The sequence below is a fragment of the Panthera uncia genome, chromosome F1, assembly GCF_023721935.1.
Source record: "Panthera uncia isolate 11264 chromosome F1, Puncia_PCG_1.0, whole genome shotgun sequence".
Taxonomy (NCBI): domain Eukaryota; kingdom Metazoa; phylum Chordata; class Mammalia; order Carnivora; family Felidae; genus Panthera; species Panthera uncia.
The window spans coordinates 21,774,732-21,800,863 of record NC_064813.1 but is presented as its reverse complement, the minus strand read 5'-3'; the positions used below and the strand labels follow the sequence as shown (position 1 = coordinate 21,800,863).

The following is a 26,132-nucleotide window of genomic DNA, read 5'->3' as shown; positions in this document are numbered from 1 at the left end:
GGTCACGCCACATTGCCCAGGAATCAGCCCACTCATTTTTAAGTTAGTCTTCTGCATATTGTAGCCTGTTGATACAAGTTATATCTAAGTTTTCTATATTGTTAGAGAGGTAGGAAGAAAAAACACTGTGAAGGTGTGTCTGGACAGCATCCCAAGGTTGGGAGTGATTATAAGGAATGCCAGTCATGCAAATATGCTGGTAGTTAGAGTCGCAGGACAGTTTAGAGTGAAGGAACAAGGGCTCCTGTCTTTTTCCAATAAATTCCACTGCAGCCTCAAGAGCTTTGAGGCAGGCCAAAACTTGTCTATCAATAGAAGTTTGACTTATAAATTCTTTGGTAGTGTTGACCATAAACTTATTAAGGACATGGGCTGTTTGGATAGTATGATGCAGGAGATTCCAATAACAGTGGCAGAGACCATAGCGCCTACTGCTGCTAGGATGCCCATGATTAACAGGGCAACAAATCTTTTTTGCCTTACCAGTGTTGAACAAACTTGGAAAGTGTGCCTAGTCCTGATGGATGCATATAGGGCTCAGAGCTATTACAGGAACCCAGGCCGAGATGCGCTAAGTACTGATAAAGAGGAGATATTTAATTGGGTAATGTTATAATTATTTATGCAGGACATAAACCAGCCCTGGGAGGTAGAGATATTGTAATTATTTTCTAGTTGTTTGATCTGTAAAGTGGAGGTAGCAAAGAGAACATAGGGAGAAGGGACACAAGTAGTGGTCCATGCAAATTGATGGTTGTTCAAGAAAGCCCAAGTTATGTTAATATGTCGATTTACATAAATTTCACCATGGCTAACAGTACAAGTGAAGAAGGGAAGGCCTAGCTTACAAAGATTAATAAGCCGGTCCTTTTAATTTCTCTTTATGTGCATTAATTAAAGGGCCTGACAAGCTCTGTCTTTCCAGAAAATATTGTCCCTACTAGACTGGTCATAGGATATGGTCTTATTTGAATATTTTGTTTCAAGGTGTCCTCTAGGACCCCTTCAATAATATAGTCCAGTTGCCCCAGCGAAGATTATGCTCAATCTCTCCATAACAGGTTGTCCAAGGAATATTATTCCAGGGGTGGTCTGAATATTTGAGACTAGAGCAAGTTATAACATTAGGAGTGTGAGATATGTTTGTTTTTTGAGGTAAATCAAAGCTTGTGGCTGACAAAAAGGTAAAATTCTCTGGCCTTGTAGAGGTTTTGGGCTGTACACATAAAAGCCAGTTAATTTTTAGTTTGCGACAAACAGATAAATGCTAAATTTAGTAACACACACAGGAGGTGCTGGAAGAAGCCACCATTGAGGCCTTGGCATATAAAGCCAATACTCTTGTTCAGTTTGGAAGGGCCGGTTAAGATTGGCTCCTTCCATGAACTCTGCCATTATTGCTAATAGAAATATCCCAGGCTACAAGTGTTAAGCTATCAAATATAGGTAGGTTAAGGAGATGAGCCCAATATGAATATTGAGCTCGGCCTGGACAAATGAGGTCAAGGAGAAGAATCAGGGTTACATATATCAAATTCTTGTTAATGATGGAGATCATGGCCATCAGATGCGAATTAGGGGCATATGCAATATCATTGTGTTGTAAGAGGATGACAGCCTGGTTAGACAGGCGTTTAAGGCTTCCCCATGTTATATCAGGGGCAAAAAACTTGTGTTTGTGGCTTCAGGATGAGGAGTCCATGAAGAGGCTTCTTCCATCTTGAAAAAGGGGGGCAGTGGTTGCTCATTCAGAGTCATTCTCTGGATGTCCTAGTTCACTGGAAGATATCCTGGGGGTCTCCACTATGGCATGGTACAGCTTCACCAACCAAGAGGGAATCCACAGAGGTCCAGAATCTGAAAGAACACAAGCATATCCTCGACCCCAGGTGAGAAGTTCAGTGGGCCCAGTCCGTGTGAGCCCCCCTTTGGGGATTTTGGATAGCACCACCATAGGGTGAGAGGGTTTATCTGATTTTGAAGAATGTCATTCAGCTGCAGTTAGTACTTGAGGATTAAGATTTTAAAAGTTAAGAGTAATCACAGCACTATCAAGAAGGAGCTGAGGTTATAATGCAGACAGCCAGGGGTATCTCCCCCCTTTTTGTTTGTTTGTTTGTTCTTTTACATATTTTTGAGCATAATACGTGTTCATTTTATAATTGCTTGGCCTTGTGGATTATAAAGAATGGGTAATTCCAACCAAGGCTTAAATAAAAAAAATTAAAAGGATGTGTTGTCCTGTTGTTTTACCCTTTTTGTTAAAATTATATTTATTTATTTACTTATTTTACTTATTACCATTAACAAAAATGTATTTTCATTTTTTAGATCTTACATATCTCTTACTTTTTTTATATATGAAGTTACTTATTTCCATTAGCCTTAATTACATATAGCAGAATTTTAACTCTTAGAAACCTTAGTCTCCAGTGAAAACTAGGTAGTAACCAATTGTGAACTGTTATATCAGAAATTTTTTAGGTGGCAGACTTATGAATCCATTAGGCATAAAGTATGTTTTTTTAATGGATTTAAATATTCTTAGTTTGGGTTTTTTTTTTTTGCCATAAGACATCAGAAGCATAAACCTATGTTTAGTAAGCAATGCTTCAGCAGTCCATTTGATTTGGAAGAACCCTAAATGTCTGATGAACTTAATTTGATTTAACATTTAAGCAAAATGTTCAAGTTTTAGGTTACCAAAGACCCTGAAAGCTATTTTAACAATTACTCATGAAAACTATGAGACAAAGTTAACCATTTACTCTAAGTCATCCTCTTGCTAACAAATTGGAACAGAAATAACAGGAGCTTATTTGACCTTCAGTAAACCTTAGTAGAATTAAGTTTTATTATTTAATTCCCTGAGCTTGCACCGATGGGTTAACAAGGCATAAAGAATTAGAAAGCCATAGGATGGGGCACTTGGGTGGCTCAGTCGGTTGAGTGTCCAACTTCAGCTCAGATCATGATCTCATGGTTTGTGGGTTCGAGCCCCGCGTTGGGTTTTGGGCTGACAGCTCAGATCCTGCAGCCTGCTTCAGATTCTGTCTCTGACTCTTTCTGCCCCTCCCCTACTTGTGCTCTGTCTCTCTGTCTCTCTGTCTCTAAAATAGATATTGACCTGTAGTTTTCTTTTCTTTGGTATCCTTACCTGGCTTTGGTATCAGGGTAATGCTGGCCTCCTCTTCAATTTTTGAAAGAGTTTCAGAAGAACTGTTGTTAATTCTTCTTTAAGTGTTTGGTAAAATTCACCAGTGAAACCATCTGATCTCTGCTTTTCTTTATTGCAAGGTTTTTGATTATTGATTCAGTCTCCTTACTCATTGGTCTGTTCAGATTTTCTGTTTCTACATGATTCAGTCTTGGCAACTTATATGTTTTCAGGAATTTGTCTTATTTATTCTAGGTGGTCAAGTTTGTTGGCAATAGTATTAATAGTACTCTCTTATAATCCTTTGTATTTCTATAGTATCAGTTGTAATGTCTCCTCTTTCATTTATAATTTATTTATTTGGGTCTTCTGTCTGTCTTTCTTAGGACAGCTAAACATTTTTATTTATCTTTCCAAAGAACCAGTTCTTAGTTTTGTTAATCTTTTCTATTGTTGTCCTATTCTCCATTTATTTCTGCTTTAGTCTTTATTATTTCCTTCCTTCTGCTAACTTTGGTCTTAGTTCTTTTTTTCCCCTAGTTCCATGATGTGTATAGTTAGGTTGTTTATTTGAGATTTTTCTATTTTTCTATGTATGAGTTTTTCAATATAAGCTTCTGTCTTAAAACTGCATTTGCTGCATACTAAAAATTTTGATATGTTGTGTTTCCATTTTCGTTTGTCCTAAGATACTTTTTCATTTCCCTTTTGATTCTCTCTTTTATCCATTGGTTATTCTAAAGTGTACTGTTTAATTTCCATGTATTTGTGAATTTTCCAGCTTTCCTTCTGTTAATGGTTTGTACTTTTATACCATTGTGATAAGAAATGATACTCTGTATGATTTTTCTTTTTTTCTTTTTTTTTGACTTGTTTTATTTTTTATTTTTTAAAATTTACATCCAAATTAGTTACCTTATAGTGCAACAATGATTTCAGGAGTAGATTCCTTAGTGCCCTTTACCCATTTAGCCCATCCGCCCTCCCACAACCCCTCCAGTAACCCTCAGTTTGTTCTCCATATTTACGAGTCTCTCTGTTTTGTCCCCTTCCCTGTTTTTATATTATTTTTGTTTTCCTTCCCTTACGTTCCTCTGTTTTGTCTCTTAAAGTCCTCATATGAGTGAAGTCATATGATTTTTGTCTTTCTCTGACTAATTTCACTTAGCATAATACCCTCCAGTTCCATCCACATAGTTGCAAATGGCAAGATTTCATTCTTTTTGATTGCCGAGTAATACTCCATTCTATATATATATATATATATATACACATACATACATATATACACCACATCTTCTTTATCCATTCATCCATCGATGGACATTTGGGCTCTTTCCATACTTTGGCTATTATTGATAGTGCTGCTATAAACATGGGGGTGCATGTGTCCCTTCAAAACAGCACACCTGTATCCTGTGGATAAATGCCTAGTAGTGCAAATGCTGGGTTGTAGGGTAGTTTTATTTTTAGTTTTTTGAGAAACCTCCATACTGTTCTCCAGAATGGCTGCACCAGCTTGCATTGCCACCAACAATGCAAGAGATCCTCTTTCTCCGCATCCTCGCCAACATCTGTTGTTGCCTGAGTTGTTAATATTAGCCATTCTGACAGGTGTCAGGTGGTATCTCATTGTGGTTTTGATTTGTATTTCCCTGATGATGAGTGATGTGGAGCATTTTTTCATGTGTCAGTTGGCCATCTGGATGTCTTCTTTGGAGAAGAGTCTATTCATGCCTTTTGCCCATATCTTCACTGGATTATTTGTTTTTGGGTGTTGAGTTTGATAAGTTCTTTATAGATTTTGGCTACTAACCCTTTATCTGATACATCGTTTGCAAATATCTTCTCCCATTCTGTCGGTTGCCTTTCAGTTTTGCTGATTGTTTCCTTTGCTGTGCAGAAGCTTTTTATTTTGACGAGGTCCCAGTAGTTCATTTTTGCTTTTGTTTCCCTTGCCTCCAGAGACGAGTTGAGTAAGAACTTGCTGTGGCCAAGATCAAAGAGGTTTTTGCCTGCTTTCTCCTCGAGGATTTTGATGGCTTCCTGCCTTACATTGAGGTCTTTCATCCATTTTGAGTTTATTTTTGTGTCTGGTGTAAGAAAGTGGTCCAGATTCATTCTTATGCATGTCGCTGTCCAGTTTTCCCAGCACCACTTGCTGAAGAGACTGTCTTTATTCCATTGGATATTCTTTTCTGCTTTGTCAAAGATTAGTTGGCCATACGTTTGTGGGTCCATTTCTGGGTTCTCTATTCTGTTCCATTGATCTGAGTGTCTGTTCTTGTGCCAGTACCATACTGTCTTGATGACTGCAGCTTTGTAATATAGCTTGAAGTCTGGTATTGTGATGCCTCCTGCTTTGGTTTTCTTTTTCAAGATTGCTTTGGCTATTCGGGGTCTTTTCTGGTTCCATACAAATTTTAGGATTATTTGTTCTAGCTCTGTGAAGAATGCTCATGTTATTTTGATAGGAATTGTATTGAATATGTAGATTGCTTTAGGTAGTATTGACATTTTAACAATATTTGTTCTTCCTATCCAGAAGGATGGAATGTTTTTCCATTTTTTGGAAATGGAAATTATCCATTGGTTAATTTTGGTGTCGTCTTCAATTTCTTTCATAAGCTTTTTATAGTTTTCAGTGTATAGATTTTCCACATCTTTGGTTAGATTTATTCCTAGGTATTTTGTGTTTTTTAGTGCAATTGTAAATGGAATCGACTCCTTGATTTCTCTTTCTGTTGCTTTATTGTTGGTGTATAGGAATGCAACCAATTTCTGTGCATTGATTTCATATCCTGCAACTTTGCTGAATTCATGAATCAGTTCTAGCAGGTTTTTCATGGAACCTTTTGGATTTTCCATATAGAGTATCATGTCATCTGCGAAGAGTGACAGTTTAACCTCCTCCTAGCTGATTTGGATGCCTTTTATTTCTTTGTGTTGTCTGATTGATAGTCTGTATGATTTTAATCATCTTAAATTTGTTAAGACTTGTTCTGTGGTCTAACATATAACATATTCTAATTAATGTACTATGTGTGCTGAAAATAATGTGTATTCTGCTATTGTTGGCTAGAATGTTCTGTATAACTCTGTTTGGTCTAGAGTGTTGTCCAAATCCTATTTGTTTTTTTGTTTTTTGTTTTGTAGTTGTTCTTGTTGTTTTATCGATTCTCTGTATGTATGATCTTTTCATTGTTGACAGTGGGTATTAAGTTCCCTAAATACTATTGTATTGCTGTTTAGTTCTCTTTTTAGTTCTATTAGTATTTGTTTATATACTTAGTTGATCCAATGTTGGGTGCACAAATATTTACATTTATTATATCTTCTTGAGGATTGATCCATTTATCATTTCATAATGATCTTCTTTGTCTCCCTTGTAGGCAACATATTACTAAATCTTGTTTTTTAATTCATTCAGTCATTCTCTGTTTCTTGATTGGAGAATTTAATCCATTTATGTTAAAGTAATTATTGATAAGTAAGGACTTACTATTGCCATTTGTTTTCTTATTATTTTGTAAACCCTTTATTCCTTGCTTCTTGCTGCCTTCTTTTGTGAGTTGATGGTTTTTTTGTAGCAGTAAGCTTTGACTCCTTTATCCTAATCTTTTGTAGAACTAGTATAGATTTTTCTTCACCATGAGACTTACATAAAATATCTTACATGTTTTTTTAGCCTGATAGCAACTTTAATTTGATAGTATACATAAACGTTACATTTTTACTTCTCTCCCCCTCACATTTTAGATTATTGATGTGGCAGTTTTTCTACTTTTTACATGTCCAAATTATTGCAGTTATGGTTATTTTAAATACATTTACTTTTTAAGTTTTAAATTTTTTTTTTAACATTTATTTATTTTTTAGAGACAGAGAAAGAGCATGAGCAGGGGAGGGGCAGAGAGAGAGGGAGACACAGAATCCAAAGCAGGCTCCAGCCTCCAAAGCATCAGCACAGAGCCTGACGCTGGGCTCAAACTCATGAACCGTGAAATCATGACCTGAGGTGAAGTCAGACACTTAACCGACTGAGCCACCCAGGCACCCCTACTTTTTAACTTTTAAACTAGAGTTGTAAGTGAATTACATACTACCATTACAATTGAAGAGACTATGACTTTGGCTGTATATTTTCTATTACTGGTGAGTTTTGTGCATCCTCTTGTTTCCACTTGAGAATGTCCTTAGCATTCTTGTAAGGCAGGTCTAGTGATAATGAACTCCCTCAGCTTTTGTTTGTTCAGGAAAATCTTTATCTTTCCTTTGCCAGCTGTAGTATTCTTTGTTGACAGATTTTTTTTCTGTTAACATTTTGAATAAATTATCCTATTCTTTCCTGGCATACAAAGTAGACCTTATTTTTTTTTTTAATTTTTAAATGTTTATTTATTTTTGAGAAAGCGGAAGACAGAGCACAAGCAGGGGAGGAACAGAGAGTGAAGGAGACAAAGAATCCAAAGCAGGCTCCAGGTTCTGAGCTGTCAGCACAGAGCCCGATGCGGGGCTCAAACTCACAAACTGCCAGATCGTGACCTGAGCCAAAGTCAGGCACTTAACCGACTGAGCCACCCAGGCACCCCCAAAGTAGAACTTATTTTTTTTAAACCAGCCTAAAGTCTTATGGAAGTTCCTTAGTATGTGATATGCTTTTCTCTTGCTGCTTTCAAACTCTTTAACTTTTAAAAACATAATTATAATGTGTTTCAGTGTAGCCCTTTTCATGTTCAACCCATTTGGGGTCCTTTGGGCCTCATCAATCTGGATGTCCATTTCTCTCCCCATGTCTGGGAACTTTTCAGCCATAATTGCTATAAATATACTTTTTGTCCTTTATCTCTTTCCTTCTTGGATTCCCATAATGTATATATTGTTTCTGTTGATGGTATTCCATAAGTCCTATAGGCTTATGTTCTTTCTTTCTTTCGTTCTTTCCTTTTCTGGCTGGTTACTTAATGACCTATCTTATAGTTCACTAATTCTTTCTTCTTGGTTGAGTCTGGTGTTGAAGCTCTCTATTGAATTCTTTGGGTCAGTCACTATGTTATTCAGCTCAAGGAATTCTGTTTGTTTTTGATAGTTTCTATTTCTTTGTTCATGCACTGTTTTCTTAATTTTGTTTAGGGCCTGTGTTCTTGTGGTTCCCTAAACTTCTTTGAGAGGATTATTCTGAATTCTTGGTCAGACAGTCCATAGATCTCCATTCGTTTAAAGTCATTATTAGAGTTATCTTTTTTTACCTGATTCCTTGCATTACTATCTGCACATTTGAGTAAGGGGCCTCCTCTTCCAGACTTTATAGGTTTACTTTGGCAACAGTAATCATCCATCAGTCAACTCAGCTTGGTGTTCTGCATAGGTAATCTGGTAGTGTCCTTGCAGGTGGGGCTTGCTATTAGGGTCTCTGTTTGGTTAAGGCCACACTGCTTGAGCTCTGAGGTTAGTGGAGAGGGGTTACTGTTGGCTGGAAACAGTCAGATAGTACTACTCGCTTGATTTCTTGACTGAGTGCAGTAGGATAGGCTCTGTGGTTGCCTGAATGTTCTGGTTAGGCTTCCTAGTCAGGTGGGACTGGGTGCTGTAACTCAGCAGTTGGGCAGGCCTGTAAATTTGCTTCCCCGTCTGGGTGGGGCTATAGAACAGGTTCCATGGTTGGTGTGGTCAAGCCTTCCAATTTTAATATATTATTCTAGCCCTTTTCCTAAGTAAACTTGCTTTTATGGTTTTAAATTTTTTTTAATTATTTGAGAAACTTAAAAATTAATATTTAACATAAGTTTCATGTTAAAACAGTAAGATATTTCCCCATAGGCTATAAATATTACAGGACTAATTACTATATTTATATTTATATCCACCAATCTATATATTTATGCTAGAATCCTGGTATAAACTGAAAATATCTATGAAATTGTTTAATTCAAGGCTTTTCCTTTTTTATAGCTTTCTGTCAAAAATATAAAAACTTAAAAAAATTTTAATGCATGTGAAAGTATTTGTGAAAAATAATTTTAATAAAAATGCATATCTCATTTTTTTTAAAAGTATGTTTTGCTATTTAAGGACAAAGACTAAGTTGGAATGATTTCACTTATAGATCAAAACAATTTTCATTTGAAAATGGTTTGTGATACACAAATTTAAAAAAATTATAGCATGATTGTTATAAATTATGTTTACAAATTTAATTTAACATGAATGGCTAATGCATTGTTTTATTAGTATAATATGATACTAATGTGATATTTAAATGTCAAATAGGTGAAAATGCTTTCAGTTATCATTTATAGGCATATAATTATTAGCCATCTCTCAGAAATGGCTTTTGGTTACAGGGAACCCAGTGCCAGAAATTACATGGCACAAAGATGGACAGCTCCTCCAGGAAGATGACACCCATCACATTATGTCTGGTGGCCGCTTTCTTAAAATTACTAAGGCTCAAGTATCACACACTGGAAGATATGCATGTTTGGCTTCTAACACGGCTGGCGACAAGAGCAAAAGTTTCAGTCTTAATGTGTTGGGTAGGTACAATCAGTGCTTCAAATCTTGAAGAATCAAACATGAAGGTCTGCTGACTTACCTTCTTTTCTTTTTCTGCTTAATGTTTCTACCATAGAATTTCATTATTTAAGGGGGACTAGTGGTTGTGTACATTTGCTGTTTTTCTTTAATTCATTCATTCATTCATAGATTTATTCATCACATTAAAAATACCACCTATGTTCCAGGCACTGTGTTTTGTGCTAGGGACACAACTGTGGAAAAGACAGATGCTAAAAACATAGTGGTAAAAGATAAAATATATGCTGGTCAAAGAGAAGTAGGTCAACAGTACAAGGGGCTCAATCTGATATATTTTATCCTTTCTTTATGAGACTCTGCCATTATTGGTAATTGTCTATCTTATAGTCTTTGTGGACTAGGAATTATGAGAAACTATACATTCAAAGTTATGCTTATGTCTCAGGCATGACATTAAAATAGATTCTTAATTTCTGTTCATGTCTTGAAATTTAAAATACAGCACCTAAATGTATTATATTTGATTGCTTATATCAAAATACTTTTTATTGTACTAGAATCAACTGACCTACATTTGAGTATGGAAAGTTTTGCAATTTTTGTTTGTTTTTGTAGTTATTGCCTAGACTCTTTTGGGAAACATAGTCTCGTACATAGGAAACTCCCATACAGGATACTACCCTCTTGTAGCTTACAGCCTAATTAAGTAGAAGAGATATGTGTGCAAGAAAAATTAAATCAAAATAGTGGATAATGTATAAGTGTCAAATGAATAGTATATATAGATAATACATAAAAAATAAACTCCAAAATGTAGAACCCCTTTTACCTTGTAAAGGATTTAGCCCCAGCCCCTGACAGAGCATTGAATAACAGATACATGGATAAGTATGAATGGGAGTTCATGAGCCAGTTGCCTGTTAACGCACCTGTTCTTCCTCACACCCATAAGTGTATGAAAGGCAAATGTTCAGCCCTGGATTTCCTCTCCTGCAGTACATTCACTGCTTCTCTCAGAGCTTTAAGTTCCTGGTGCCTCCCTCCTTTTACCACTGATTCATTTCCCAGTATAACTCATGTCCAAATTCTATACTGTGTCCTCTCTGGAAACCCAATTTAATATTCTCCCCAGTTCCTTGCTGTAACTGAAATCTGACTCTTCCCAAGAGACACTAGCTCCCTGGAGATTCTGTCCAATCTCCACTGTCTCCAAGTATCCCAAGTCATACTATCTGATTGTGCCCTCCAATCCTCACTTCCTAGTTACTTACCAGTTTCTTGTCATTCTCCCTCATTCATTGAGGGCTAAGGGATCTGAATCAAAGACTTCTTTTCCACCATCTTCATAAAGTTGAGGCTGTTTAGTGTGTGCATTTCAACTTCCAGTCTACTCAGCTATAATTCAGTGTCCTTACCCTTTCTTTTCCCGGAGGATGAGGTATCTTCTTGTTCACAGTTACTGCCTACACTTATGCCCTTAACTCTGTATCTTCCACCTTACTTGATAAGTTAGTCATTCCCATCACCCACCTTACCTACAGCTTCACCTCCTACTGCCTCCATCACTTCATATTGTAACTATTCCGTGTCTACTGCTTGTCCCATTTTCCCCATGCCATGCTTCATGCTGTTGTGGCAAAGATTATCCTGTTGCTAGATCCAAAAAATATTTTTCAGTCCTTTCTTAATGTCTTAGACATTAGTTACCACTTTTTCCTTGGCAGTGTTCTTCCCTAGTTATCCTTGTACACTTTCTGTTGCTCCTTTTCTCTCTCTTTTATGGACTTTTACATAATCCATCTCTCAAAAATTAGGTCCCTTAGCATTTTGTCTTTCTTCACTGCTTATTTCACTCTAATATTGTCTTCAAATAATAAGCTTAATTCCCATGAGCTTATTTATCATCTCCTATAGACTGGTGTCTTTTTTTTAAAAAAAATTAATGTTTATTTATTTTTGAGAGACAGAGACAGAACTCAGTGGGGGAGGGATAGAGAGAGGGGGAAAACTCAGAATCTGAAGCAGGCTCCAGGCTCTGAACTGTCAGCACAGAGCTCGACTCAGAGCTTGAACTCACCACAAGATCATGACCTGAGCCGAAGTCAGATGCTTAACCTACTGAGCCACCCAGGCGCCCCAGACTGGTGTCTTTCTTAACCCATACCTGCAACCCAGATCTTTCTTCCAAGTTTGGATTTCTATATGCAATTACTTGTTGGACAAGTCTACCTGGAATCCTCATGGGCACTTAAAATTCAAGATATTCAGAACTGAACAAACTGTCTTCCCCTCCTAAATGAGCACATCTTTCCATATTTTATATTTATGTTGCTTCACTGCAGTTTACCTACGTTCCCAAGCAAGAAAACTAGAAGTCATCTTTGATTCAGCTTAGTCACCAAATTCTGTCATCAAAGCACACCAGTTAACTTTCTAAATTTTTTCTTTAGTCACTCCTTCCTCTTTATGCCTTCCTTTCATTCAGTCTCTCATTATCTTTTACAGAACAAATGTACCTATCTCCATTAGCCTTGCTTCCAACATTGACCCCCTTGAATCCATCTTCTATATATTCCCTTCTTGCTCCTCACTATGCTCCCAATATCCTCCTCCTTTCTACTAGTCTCCTTCTTTCTCTTACTAACCACCACTAATCCTTGAAGACTCACTTTGAAATCTCCTTCAGGAAGGCTTCCCTGATGACAGTCATACCACATACCTCATACCACACACTTGAGATTGGATTAAATGCAATGCTTCCAAGTATCCTGCAACAGAATTCCCATTCTTGCCTTACTACATTGCATTACGATTTCTTTTTGTGTGTCATCTCCATTATGCCATTTTGAAGTTCTCATTCTTTTCATGTAGAATAGCAAAAATAATCAATTATTTCTCTGTTAATAAATGGAATTACACAAATAAGTACAGTGAAATTTAGAAATTCACAAATAAGGGTCTACGGCCATACCACCCTGAACAAGCCCGATGTTGTCTGATCTCGATAGCTAAGCAGGGTCGGGCCTGGATAGTACTTGGATGGGAGAAAATTCACAAATAAGGACATTTCTAAACATATTTCTTTCATCACATTTTAAATCTTTTTCAGTATCCCCTACAATTGCTGGTATTGACAGTGATGGTGGCCCTGAAGATGTCACCGTTATCCTTAACAGCCCCACATCTTTGGTCTGTGAAGCTTATTCATATCCTCCAGCCACCATCACCTGGTTTAAGGATGGAACACCTTTAGAATCCAACCGAAATATTCGTATTCTTCCAGGTAATTAGTTTACTTTAGATGCCCAAGATACACTTATGCCATCTGCTATTGTAGAAAAAGAATCATTGGTTAATTTTAATAAAAGTGATTATGACTTAGTTATGCTATTCTATTGCTATTTTAATTTTTAAATTATTTGTATATATCTTGTAGCCTAAAGCAAAATTACTTTTTGAAAGGCCAGTAAAATATGTAAATAAGGGCAAATCAATAAATACCACGATGCTATTAATTGCTAAAATATAATGTGAAATACCAAAAAGAGTAGAAATTCACTTCTTGCTGAATTGAACTTTGAAAGAGAATTAATATTTAGATTGAGAGAGTTTGTTTATTTCTCTTTAATACCTGCCAAAATGTATGAAAATACAAAGAATGGAAAAGTATTATCACTGGTTTTAAGAAATTTAGTTTTATGTGGAAGGGAGATAAGATGTATAAAAGTTAATTAACAACATGAATTCATGAATAATAATGGATCATGAATAGTCATGGAGATTGATAAATGAGATAGTGACAGATTTTATAAAAATTTAAAAGATAGAATGGCCACTGTGGGCCAAAGTGGTCAGGAAATGCTTTGTTGCATTTGGAACTTGAACTAACCCTTAAGGAAAAATATAGAATTGTGTTGGTTGGAAATAAGAGATTTCAGATCCATCTGGATGACTAGTGTGGAAATGGTACAAAGTGAGAATGACACATAGATATACAGAAGGCCTATATATGCGCAAGTAATAATCTGTAGACTCCCCACCTCCCACTTGAGTGGAGGGGTGTGTGTGTGTGTGTGTGGCAGGGAGGGAGGTGGATAGGAGAAAAGGTCAGGAAGGAACATTGGGGTCATGTTTTGAATGCCTGGACTAGTGTTTTAACTTTATACTTTAGTCAATTGAGAACCAATGAAGATTTTTAAGGAGAATGGTACCATAATACAAACTGAGTTTTAGCAAGATCAGTCTCTACTGATAGGCCAAGTAGGTGAGAGGAAGATGACTAAAGCAGAAGACCTATTTATGAAGAGAGTGAAACAAAGACCTTAGCCAGAGTGTGTACAGGGCATGGGAGGGTCAGGATGAGCATGAGAGTCATTACCACAGAGGATCACCGAGGACTTACTGACTCCTCACCCACTAGGCAGTGCCCATGTATATTGTAGTTTGTCCTGTGTCACATGTCTATTACAGAATTGGCATATAGAAGAAGAAATATGTTAATAGTGAGAACTAAAACCCCTGATAGTTTGTGCATATTCTGTTGCCACTGTGACTTCAGAGGTTCTTTGGTGTTCCATGCTTTTTCAGGAGGTAGGACTCTGCAGATCCTAAATGCACAGGAGGACAATGCTGGAAGATACTCTTGTATAGCCACTAATGAAGCAGGGGAAGTGATAAAGCACTATGAAGTGAAGGTCTACAGTAAGTCCTGAAAAAACACTACATTTCATATTTTCCTCAAGTTTTGTAACTTTTTCGATACTGTTTTTTATTATGGGTTCATAATTATTTATACTCATCATTAAAGCTTGTTGTCTATTCAGTTTCCTTCATTAAGATGGAAGTTGAATTAACATTGTAACCATGACCTCAATTGCTTAAAGATGTGAAGAGCCCATTCAGTCTGCTCACTAACCTCTTGTTGGAGAACTTTTCAGTGGTACTTCCTTATGTTTCTGTTTTTCCTTCTGAAAACCCTCTGGGCTGAGTTATAGTACTTTCATACATAAAATTGTCATTTAAATATATATATATATACATATATATACATATATATATATATATATACATACACACACACACACACACACACACACACACACATTCTAATCAATAGCTTAAGATGAGTTTATCAATGACTTTGGGCTGATCCACTGTACTTAGACCTGTACATAAAAAGCAAATCAAATCCTGGGCACCTGGGTGGCTCAGTCGGTTAAGCATCTGACTTTGGCTCAGGTCATGATCTCATGGTTTGTGAGTTCAAGCCCCGCATTGGGCTCTGTGCTGACAGCTCAGAGCCTGCTTTAGGTTCTCTGTCTCCTTATCTCTCTGCTCCCTCCCCAGATTGGACTCTGTCTCTGTCTCTCTCTCAAAAACAAATAAACACTAAGGAAAAAAAAAAAAAAAAAAGACAGCAAATCCTACCATTAACAGGGCCTACATTTCAGGATTTTGGTTTTGTTTTTGTTTTTAAAAAGGAGGAGAATCTTTCTGATTGTCTTTTATTCTTTGAATCAGCTCCTTTAATGACTGACAAAATACATTTTATGGGTCATGCTTGGACTGTGTCTGGGGACCTGGAAAAATGAAAGTAATGGTTCTGTGAAGCAATGGTTCTAATTACACTCATTGGCAGTATTCAAATGAAGGGAAGAAGATATTTGCCTTCACATTTCCTTCACATCTGAATGCTACCATTTCATAAGATGCACTCTTGGGTCCATGGGGGAAGAAGAGCATAGCAAATGCCTCAGTTATTTCCTTGTTTTCTTAAGTAATTGTCGGTGTGATTTCCATGATAGTCCATGTATATAAAAGAACCAGTGCTTACTCTAAGAATATTCATTTTTTTATGCAGTTCCACCCATCATCAATAAAGGGGACCTACTGGGGCCAGGTCTTTCCCCTAAAGAAGTGAAGATCAAAGTAAACAATACGCTGACTTTGGAATGTGAAGCTTACGCGATTCCGTCTGCCTCTCTCAGCTGGTACAAGGATGGACAGGCCAGTCACACATTTTTTTTTCCTTTGCGAATAGTTTCTTAAAAACAAAAATGACCAATTAAATTTAAAAAAAAAAAAAGGAAAAAAACAGGCACCAGTAACTCAGAGAATCAATGTCACCTTATAACCAGCACAATCCCATGCTCCCAGAATATAAAACTGTTAAGAAATTGAACCATTTCAACAATCTTAGCACTATTCCATCACAGGAAAGTTTGAAGGATTGTTTTTGTGGACATTAGCAGTCATCTATAAAACTCCAGCCACTTTCCCACTGAGGAACAGTTTTTGTGTTCTGTGGCTTTACAGTGTAAGCAAACTTTGTAGAGAAGAAACAGAACAGTGCTAAGCCAAATTAAAATGATATAACAAGGGTGCTAAGTTTATTCAGAGTTTTCTCTGAAGACCTTTAATTCTTTTACAAAAGGTAACCTGTTTTACATTATAAGAGGAAGAAAAATAGCTAAGTGTGATGATTAAGTGCCCAATTCAGTTAACGAGGGGCAATGAGAAACTATAAATAACGACACTTCCTTCCATTGTGTGATCTGACTTTCAGACTATACATCCTCATTTCTCATTCAACTTCTTTTCTTCCATGCATGTTTTAAAGATAAATGTGCTAGTGTTTTGACACCAAAATAGACTCTTTTTTTGGCTGCTGTTAACACTGTGCTTAATAGAGATGTGGCATAACTAAGCTGCTGTTTGTCCTGTTATACACATAATCAACCAAATGGTCAGTTAAATGCCAGCTGTAGAAGTTCAAGTCAGAGTTATGATTTAAGATGCAGTCAGATATAGCTTTTTTTTTTCAGATCACAGAGATTTTGCAATACTGGCAGCTAGAAAAAAAAATTGTCTCTTATAAAGTAAGCAGCTTCATCTGGAAGCCGTTGGAGAGGAAAAATATGGAATTCCCACCATGTTCTGTTTATAGTGTCTTTTCTGACTGCAAGTACACTTCATGGTCCAATGTCAATTCTAGATGAGTTTGCTTGGAAACAATTCCTTTCTCCTTTGAAATCTTATTATTTTGTTTTTAATTTTATCTAGAACCTTTTTATTTGTTTTAGTTACAACGCATGCACACACATACACACACAAACACATACCCATGTAAACATTGACTAAAGACTAGAATCGTGCCAGGAATGAGGCATTTTCGTTTCTTTAAATATCATAATGAATGGTTAATTTACAGTCCCAAATCCAGACTCTGAAATTGATCCAGTTATGATCCTTTAGTTAAACTGCTAAATTTTTCAGGGTTTACCATTGGTTCTCTAAAATGTGTGCCCCCCAAATACCAGTTTTTGTTTTCCATATCCTTTCTTCTTTCATTCTTCAGATAAGCAGCCCTACTTCAGTAAAACAGCACTTTTGAGAAAATACACCAAACACATTGGTCATGTTAGCCACAATAAGTTTTAATAGATTCTTTGAGTTATTTATTCATGCCTTAAAGGGTTTTTTAGCATAGAAAATTAAAATTATATTATTTTTATTTAAGTGATATAATGTTAATAATGATTTAGTTCCCAAATTATTTATTGAGCACATACTATTTCCTGGGCACGATTTAGATTCAGGGGATACAGCTATGAAGGAAACAGACAAAAGTCTCTCCTCGTGTGAAGTTTGGGGAGACAAACACTAAATAAACAAACCAGTGCAGCATATAATGTGCCAGATGGGGTAAATGTTATGGAGAAAATTCAGTCAGGAAGAAGAATAGTAAATATGCTCTCTTATTTATGTAGGGAAGACCTCATTGATAAGGTGATATTTGAGCAGAAACTCAAAGAAAATGCAGGAAGCAGACATAAAATACCTGAGGGGAAGATATTCTAAAGTAGATAGAATAGCAAGGACAAACATCCTGAGGCATTTTGGCTGAAGTGCAGTGATCCATGGGAGCATAGCAGTTGTGAGCAAAAGATTAATGGGGAGACAGATCATACTGCCTTGTAGACCAGTTGGCCTTTATTCTGGTAGGAAGTTACTAGAAAATTTTGAACACAAGAGCAATATGATCTGACTTAAGGTTTTAAAAGGGTTACATTGGCTTCCATATTGAGAGAAGATAGAAAGAGTGGTCCAGAAGAGAGATGGTGATTACTTGGACAAAGGTGGTAGCAGGATGTGAGGGAAAACTGTAAGACAAAGATGAGTCCAAGATTTTGCATAAGATCAATAGGAGAGTGAGTTTAGATAGGTAAGAGGTCTGAGGATTAAGCCTCAGGGACTCCAACATTTAGAGGTTGTGGGGCAGAGAGTGAAGTCCCCCAAAAGATGGGGGGGGGGGATGTTTTTCAAAATGAACACAAATTAAATAAAAACTGAGAGAATTGATCAGTAAATTTAGCAACACGGATGTCATTGGTGATTCTGACAATGTCATTTTGGTCAAGTGGAGATTGTAAAAGTCTTATTGGAATAGATTCAAGAAAAGATGCATAGAAATGGAGACAGCATATGTAGAAAACATTTTAAAGTCATTGGCTATAAAGGGGAGTAGAAAAATGTGGAGTTAGGCTACATTCTAAAGACATTTTTTTTTAATGGGGAAAATTCTAGTATGTTGTATGCAGATTGAAATCATCCAGTGGAAAGAAATCATTTGATGATGATGCAGGTGACAGAGGACATAGTTGTTGGAGAGGTGTCTTTGAATAGACCACAGGATGCTCAGAATGGACAGACCAGTGTTAACCAAGGTTAGACTTTTACCAGGGAAATAAAATAAAGGGAAAGAAGGCAAAAGGAGTTGAGGGCTTATGCAAGGAGCGATTGTCATAATAGACCTTCACCGGGTCAGGAAAAGAGTGAGTGGCAGTGAAAAGAGGTCTGTGGAGTGTGAGTCTTCCCTTGGGACCAAGAATTTATTGGAGTTGGGATGCTAGAGGAAGTAAGTTAGGAAGTTAGGAGGTAGTGGTCAGAGAGTGAGAACTTGAAAGTGAGATTATAAAGAGATGTGGTTACTGGTAATTACAAGGGCGAGTATGACTGGTTGAGTGGCTGAGAGAGGATTGGGGACAAAAAATTAAAGGAGAAGAGGTCAGGGAGCTGAGAGCACACAGCATTGGATAACTGTCTATGTGGGTGTTGAAATCACCAACAATTACGAGAAAAGTATCATTAGAAAGAATGACAGTGAGCCAGGAGCTAAAGCCTTGAAGGAATAAGAGGGAACTTAGTGTAAATGGAAATGTTTAGAAGGCAAGAAATGTTCTATTAAGTGTAGGTGATGTTATTAATAAAACATTGTAATATAAATATCTGTAAGTTAGTGTGCCATGTAAGTATAGTAATACTTTGAATCAAACACTGTAACATAAATATCTCTAGGTTACAAATTTCCATTTATGAAGTAATAATGTTTCTGAATGACCAATAAGTGATATTTAGATCAAATGAGAATATTCATGCCCCCAATCTTTCATTTACAAACTCTGAAATTTTCTACAGAATTATAGTAAAAGATATGCTTTTTTAGTACAATGTGGAATCAGCTGATAAATAATTTTTTCCAACATGGATAAATAGATATGGTATGTAAGAGTGTTTTTTTATCATACAATAGATTTGATATATAAATGTACCACCCGGAAATAACCGGGCACAGATGTAAAGTATATGAGCAATATTTTCAACAAATAAAAATGTGATTACTCAAAAAGTTTGATTAAAGTAAATTAATTAAATTATTGTTATCTCGAGTATTTCAAATGTAATTTATTTTTATTTATTAAAGAATCCTAAAAAGTATCAGCTGTATGGTCTCTTAGAGGATTTATTAGAATACTTCATGGTAACATTATTATAATTGAATCACAGCCTCTTAAATCAGATGATCATGTTACTATTGCTGCAAATGGACACACACTTCGAATAAAGGAGGCTCAAATATCAGATACTGGACGCTATACTTGTGTAGCATCTAACATTGCAGGTGAAGATGAACTGGATTTTGATGTGAATATACAAGGTAATGATAAGATGCTTATTGTGTGTAATTTAACTTATATGATCTATCAAAGCAATGAAAAAGAGATTCGACTTATTTTATTTTACTTTTTTTAATATAATTTATTGTCAAATTGGCTTACAGATAACACCCAGTGCTCACTGGTTTATTTTAAATACCTATCTTTCTGTTGACAATAAAAAAAATTCGTTATTGAACACTGGAACTTGAGAAATTGAGGAAGAAATAACACATTATTCAGGGTTACTTCTATTATTTTTATGTTTCCTTCTGGTATCTTTTTGTAAGGTATACTTCATTTATAAATTAGGGTCACATGATACAGACTTTTCTATTACATGAGCTTTCCCCTAATATTTTTTTCATGAAGGTTTTGTTTGATAGCACTTACATGGAAGGCAAGAAAGTAGTAAAGTATGGAATTTTAAATGGTCAGACTTGAAATTGAATGATGATTTAGGCTCTTACAAACTTTTTGACTTGGGCAAGTTACATAAATATTTTAAGCCTTGGTTTCCATGTTTTGAAATTAATGCCTTAATTTAAAAGGGCTCCTGGGTGGCTCAGTCATTTTAGAGTTCAACTCTTGACTTTGGCTCAGATCATGATCTCACAGTTGGTGGGTTCGAGCCCTGTGTCAGGCTCCACACAGTCCTAAATAACATAAAATATGTAAAAGTTTCAGGGGCTAGGGTGGCTCAGTCAGTTAAGCAACCAACCCTTGATTTCGGCTCAGGTGATGATCCCACTGTCCTGGGATCGAGCCCCATGTTGGCTCCACACTGAGCATGGATCCTACTTGAGATTCTCTCTCTCTTTCTCTCTCTCTCTCTCTCTCTCTCTCTCTCTCTCTCTCTCTCTCCCTCTTCCTCTCCCTCTCTTCCTCTGCCCCTCCCCTGCTTGTGTGCGAGCGTACACACTCTTTCTCTCTCTAAAATAAAATAATAAAATAATAAAATAAAAAAGTATGTAAAACTCTTAGAAAAACGTTTAAGAAGTAGTACCTGCTATAGTTGGTGATATTGTTACTTTTGTGCTTTTATATATGCTTTTTATAACATGCTCTTTAATAATGTACCCGTTTTATCAGTTGAGTATTAAAATATGTATTTAACTACACTTCTATTGTTGAATGTCTAGGTTGTTTCCAAGTTTTCACTACTCATGTGATGCTTCACTGAACGTCTTTATACATAAAACTTTTGGACATCTGTGGTTTTTCATAAGTTACTAATAGTGGAAATTTTAGGTCAAGTGTTGTACACTTTTTTAATACTTTTAATGTGCAGGAAAATTGCCTTCTAGAAAGTTCATGCTTGTCCCTCAGAAATGTTCGAGAATGTCCTATTATTTTTGCTAATGCAGTTATCAATCCTGATTGCATAACTTCTTTAGTCTTCTTAGTAAGACAAATCATTGGCAAATGATCTCTGTTGAGCTGGAATTTTTTTAATGGTTCCTCAAAATTTAGTTTTTCCCACTATGATCATATTCCTAGCCATGCATATTATGGCATATCTTCCCTGAGAATAGGCCTCTTCATCTTCTAAGACCTTTAACAGGGAGAGCAAAGCATGAGCATGACATTTTGAGCCCCATATTTCTTGTTCTTCCACATGAAAACCAACTCTGACTCCTGTCTACTACATTTTTTGGCTCAGGACTTGAGTTGGTAGGTGTGTAAGTACTGGAAAATATTTTCTCATTGTCTAATTTATTACATTTACAAGTCATTCTTGTGAAAATACAGCCAAGATCTTTGTTTAATTAACCCGAGCATTCACATGTGTCTAACATGTCGTGTCTTTCCTCCATAGTTCCTCCAAGTTTTCAGAAACTCTGGGAAATAGGAAACATGCTGGATGCTGGCAGGAGTGGTGAAGCCAAGGATGTGATCATCAACAATCCCATTTCCCTTTACTGTGAAACAAATGCTGCTCCTCCCCCAACACTGACATGGTACAAAGATGGCCGCCCTCTGACCTCCAACGATAGAGTGTTGATTCTACCAGGTAATGATGGCTATGAACCGAGTGAAACGTGGGGTCTTTGCCAAGTGTGTTTCTCCTTATTTATTAGTTCAGTTGAGTTGATCAGCTTTCTGGCCATGTAATTTAACTGACACAAGCTGCCAAATGCCCCTTGTATCTGTGAACCTTCAAGCTAAAAGAGTGTAGGCTGAGAATTTGACAATGGGCTAGCATACCTTACGTTATTTTCAGATCTGCTACAGGATCATTCTATCAACTTAAGAAGTTCTTTGGCTTCCTTCACACTCCATGTCTCTAATAGTGTGATGAGATCATCAGTTTAGTTTCTACACATTATTAATGATAAATTCCAAAATCTGCTTGCAAATAGTTGCTATTCACTTTATTAAATGCATTTATCATAAATCAATAGTTATGATTATTAATTTCAAATATTTTAGTTATTGCATGGTTTATTGATGGAAAAGAAGATGTTTAAATTGTTGTGGAATTAATAACCTTTTCAAGGCTTCTCTTTTAACAAACATTCAAAGAAGCTTGTCAAAATTTACCAAATTGTACACTTAAGGTCAGTGTAGTCCATGGCCTGTAAACTTGATTTCAATGAAATAAAAGACTGTCTTGAAAAAATTTTTAAAAAGGTGACTAAATACAAATGTTAGCTAAATGTTGTGATACATGATCTGAAATTGGATGTAGGCTTGGAGGAAAATTTTTATAAAAGATTGTAACAATAATGAAATTTGAATACGAACTGTGAGTTCAATAGTAGTTTTGTGTTGAATTTAAATCTCCTTATTTTGATCACTGTACTATGATTATATAAGGGATCATCCTTGTTCTTATGAAATACAGATTTATGAATATTTAGGGGGAAAAGGGCACCATGTTTCCAACTTAGTCTCAAATGGTTCAGAAAAAAGATTGTATAAATAAATAAATAAATAAATAAAGTATATAGAGAGAGAACTAAAATAAGTGGAATGAAATATAAATGGTAAACATAGGTAAAAATTTGTTACACAATTATTGAAACTTTGAGTTTGAAAATATATCTGTGAAATGTTTTAAAAATACGCACTTGTTCTTTTAAATCTGTATGTATTATAATATACTTTATAACTTTTGCATCTCTGGCTCTTACTTTCTCAAACCTGTACCTGCCTCAAACATTGTAAACTTCTTTTACGTATGTTCAAAACTGTAAAATTAAGAAGTCACTACATAATAACATTCCACATGGAATATGATGAGACAGAGAGAGCAACATTACCCTCTTGGGAAGAAATAACACAAGCTATTTGTCTCTCAGGAGATGTGATTCGTATATTGGATCACTTATCAATAATGCAGTGTTTGTTATAAAAATGGTATGTCAGATTAAAACTGAACCATTACATGAAATAAGAACCTTGAAAGAAAATGTAAGGAAGTCATTAGACCTGAAAAACCGCATCTCTGTTTATGACCAGCGTTCACTCTAGGATTTAGAGAAGTAAATATATTGGGATCTGTTTTCAGGTGGGCGAGTGTTGCAGATTCCTCGAGCTAAAGTAGAAGATGCAGGGAGATATACATGTGTGGCTGTGAATGAGGCCGGAGAAGATTCCCTTCAGTATGACGTTCGTGTACTCTGTGAGTCTTTGTTGTGCATTCTTTCACTCAAAAAAATTTTTGGAGGGGGGCGCCTGGGTGGCGCAGTCGGTTAAGCGTCCGACTTCAGCCAGGTCACGATCTCGCGGTCCGTGAGTTCGAGCCCCGCGTCAGGCTCTGGGCTGATGGCTCGGAGCCTGGAGCCTGTTTCTGATTCTGTGTCTCCCTCTCTCTCTGCCCCTCCCCCGTTCATGCTCTGTCTCTCTCTGTCCCAAAAATAAATAAAAAACGTTTAAAAAAAAAAAAATTTTTGGAGGAACTAATGTTTGCACTATGTTGCACTGAGCACTTTAAAGACTGTAAAGATAATCAGAAAGTGATAGTGCTACTGAGGAATTAATTATCTTATACAAATTGAGAACACATTAGTTAGGACTCCTGAAGTGTCAGGTAACAAATTAGCTTCAACTAAAAAAAAGAGAATTCATTGACTCAGAAGGCAAAAGAGTCCCAGGGTAGATCTGACTTACATCATAACTGATTTCTGTGGCTCAAAAGAGGTCAAGCAGATTTAACCTTCCTCTTTCTCTTGCTTTTGTTTTTTTCTACTAGCATCACTCTCCAGGGGGGAGGGGATCCCCCAGATTGACAAGTTGGCCCCCAGGAGCTCTACTCTTACAACTTTCTAATTTCACATCCAAATGAAAGCCTTTTGTAGTATTTACAACTGAAGTCCTAGAATTGGATTTTCATGGCTTTAATTGGCCAATCATGAATCACATTTCTACCTGTGAACCAATCATAGCAGCTAAGCGGGCTGTCTAAGGCCTAGTTTATGTGCCTATCCTTAGACTGCAGTGATCTCCATCTGAATGCATGAACTGAGAATGGAATGTACCTTGAAGAGAAAAGAGAGGTGATGTCACTAGAAGCAGAAACAAGTAGTTGCTTCCATTAGAAGAGACTGATCTAGGGGCGCCTGGGTGGCGCAGTCGGTTAAGCGTCCGACTTCAGCCAGGTCACGATCTCGCGGTCCGTGAGTTTGAGCCCCGCGTCAGGCTCTGGGCTGATGGCTCGGAGCCTGGAGCCTGTTTCCGATTCTGTGTCTCCCTCTCTCTCTGCCCCTCCCCCGTTCATGCTCTGTCTCTCTCTGTCTCAAAAATAAATAAAAAACGTTGAAAAAAAAAAAAAAGAAGAGACTGATCTAGAGAGGTGGCAGTGGGAATGTACAGGATGCCATCAGCATGAAAGAGTTTAGATTTTATTCTGAGTGATTAAGAAAATGGTGGCAAGAATAATAAAAATAAAAGATGTAGGAAAACAACATTATTTGGGAAGAAGGAAGTCAATTTTGTTTTGGACATGTTGAATTTGGCATGTTACAAGATAAAAATACCTAGGTACAATATTGAAAGGGTCGTTGGAAATAAGAAACTTCAGCACAGAGAGAGACTGAACTAAGAATGTAGATTTGATAGTTATCCACAAACAGGTGACATTCAAGGGCATGAGATTTCCAACAGCAAGGCTTAGAGATAGAGTAGGAGAAGATGAAAAGAAGTTTGTGGTGGGATTGTTAACAAGTAGGGAAAAGGAAAACAGAGTTAGAGAAGAAACAATCTGAGAAGTTCATGAAAAGCAGTAAACTACATACTATTCTATCACAGAATCCAAGGCATGGAAACGGTTATCAAGAAATGGATCTAGTATTGACCGCTAAAGCAAATTTAAGAAAAGTAAAACTGAAAAAGTCCATTTGGCTTTAAAACTAAGAAAGCATTGATATGATTCAAAAGATTGATTTAGATACTGTGGTATGGTACAAAGAAAGCCACAGGACAAAAGGATTAATCTTGAGCAACTAATCAGAAAGAAAACAAATATAGAGTACTGTTAAGACATTTTGCAGAGGATGGAAGAAATGGAGTAGAATTTTAGGACAAACAGCTTGTTTGAGAAAACATATTTAAGAAAGATTTGAGCTTGCTTATAGACCACAGAAGGTGATGCAACAGAACGGGACAAATTAAAATTTCAAGTGTGTGTGTGGATGGGGGAGGGTGGTGTGCAGGAATTGATGGACCAAGACCCTAAAACAGGTGAAAAATTCAATCTAGGAACCAAGCCTTTCGTGGTAATGAATTGCCATTCATTGGAATGGTTAGGAGAGAAATGGGGAAATGCATATCAAATGTCTTTAGTCCTCTTCATTAACTATGAGAGCAAGAAAAACAGGGGAAGGGGTGTTTGGGTCTGCAGAAAACAGAGAAGTTTAGTGATTACCACCATAGAGGATGTGATGGACATCAACTGTTGAAATTAGAGCCATGTGGCTCAGTTATTCCTTTCTGCAGCCACCCTTCCTTCCACAGCATCCCCAGTAACCTGGAGGTAGAGGTAAAGTAATAATAATAATAATAATAATAATAATAATAATAATTAGTGTGCTCTATCTGGGTGGGGCGGGGTTGTGCCACAAGGTAAACAGGTATATATTGTGGAAGCACTGGAGGGCGGAAACTAGCGAGACAGAGCATGACCAAAATGACCCCTATGAGGTCTGGGCAGGGCAAGAGGGAAAATGATGGAATTTAGCTGATGGGTTGATTATAAGTGAGGAAAGATTAGAAAGGCTAGAGTTTTCAGTGCAAACAAAGAGCAGCTTAGGAAGGAAGCCTGAAAAGAGGTGGAAGAAAGAACACTAGAGTTCCAAATTCATATATTTGACAAGTATCTGTTGATTGCTCAATTATGTGCCAGGCACTAAGGACATAGTAGTGAATATCCTAGACATTGGTCCTTCTTCAGGGAGCTTATAACTTGCAAAGGGAAGAGGTGTTAATATTGAGTGGTCCAA

General features: G+C 36.6%; 1 protein-coding gene across 1 annotated transcript in view; it reads left to right on the top strand.

The window, feature by feature from the left end:
• The window catches only part of HMCN1 (hemicentin 1), a 463,881-nt gene that overhangs the window by 333,697 nt on the left and 104,052 nt on the right, over positions 1-26,132 (top strand). Inside the window, exons 49-55 of the mRNA XM_049634070.1 lie at positions 9,502-9,693; positions 12,804-12,977; positions 14,282-14,395; positions 15,555-15,700; positions 19,541-19,691; positions 21,509-21,703; positions 23,204-23,317. Of these exons, the coding sequence (XP_049490027.1) occupies positions 9,502-9,693; positions 12,804-12,977; positions 14,282-14,395; positions 15,555-15,700; positions 19,541-19,691; positions 21,509-21,703; positions 23,204-23,317 (1,086 nt within the window). The remainder of the gene's footprint in view (positions 1-9,501; positions 9,694-12,803; positions 12,978-14,281; positions 14,396-15,554; positions 15,701-19,540; positions 19,692-21,508; positions 21,704-23,203; positions 23,318-26,132) is intronic.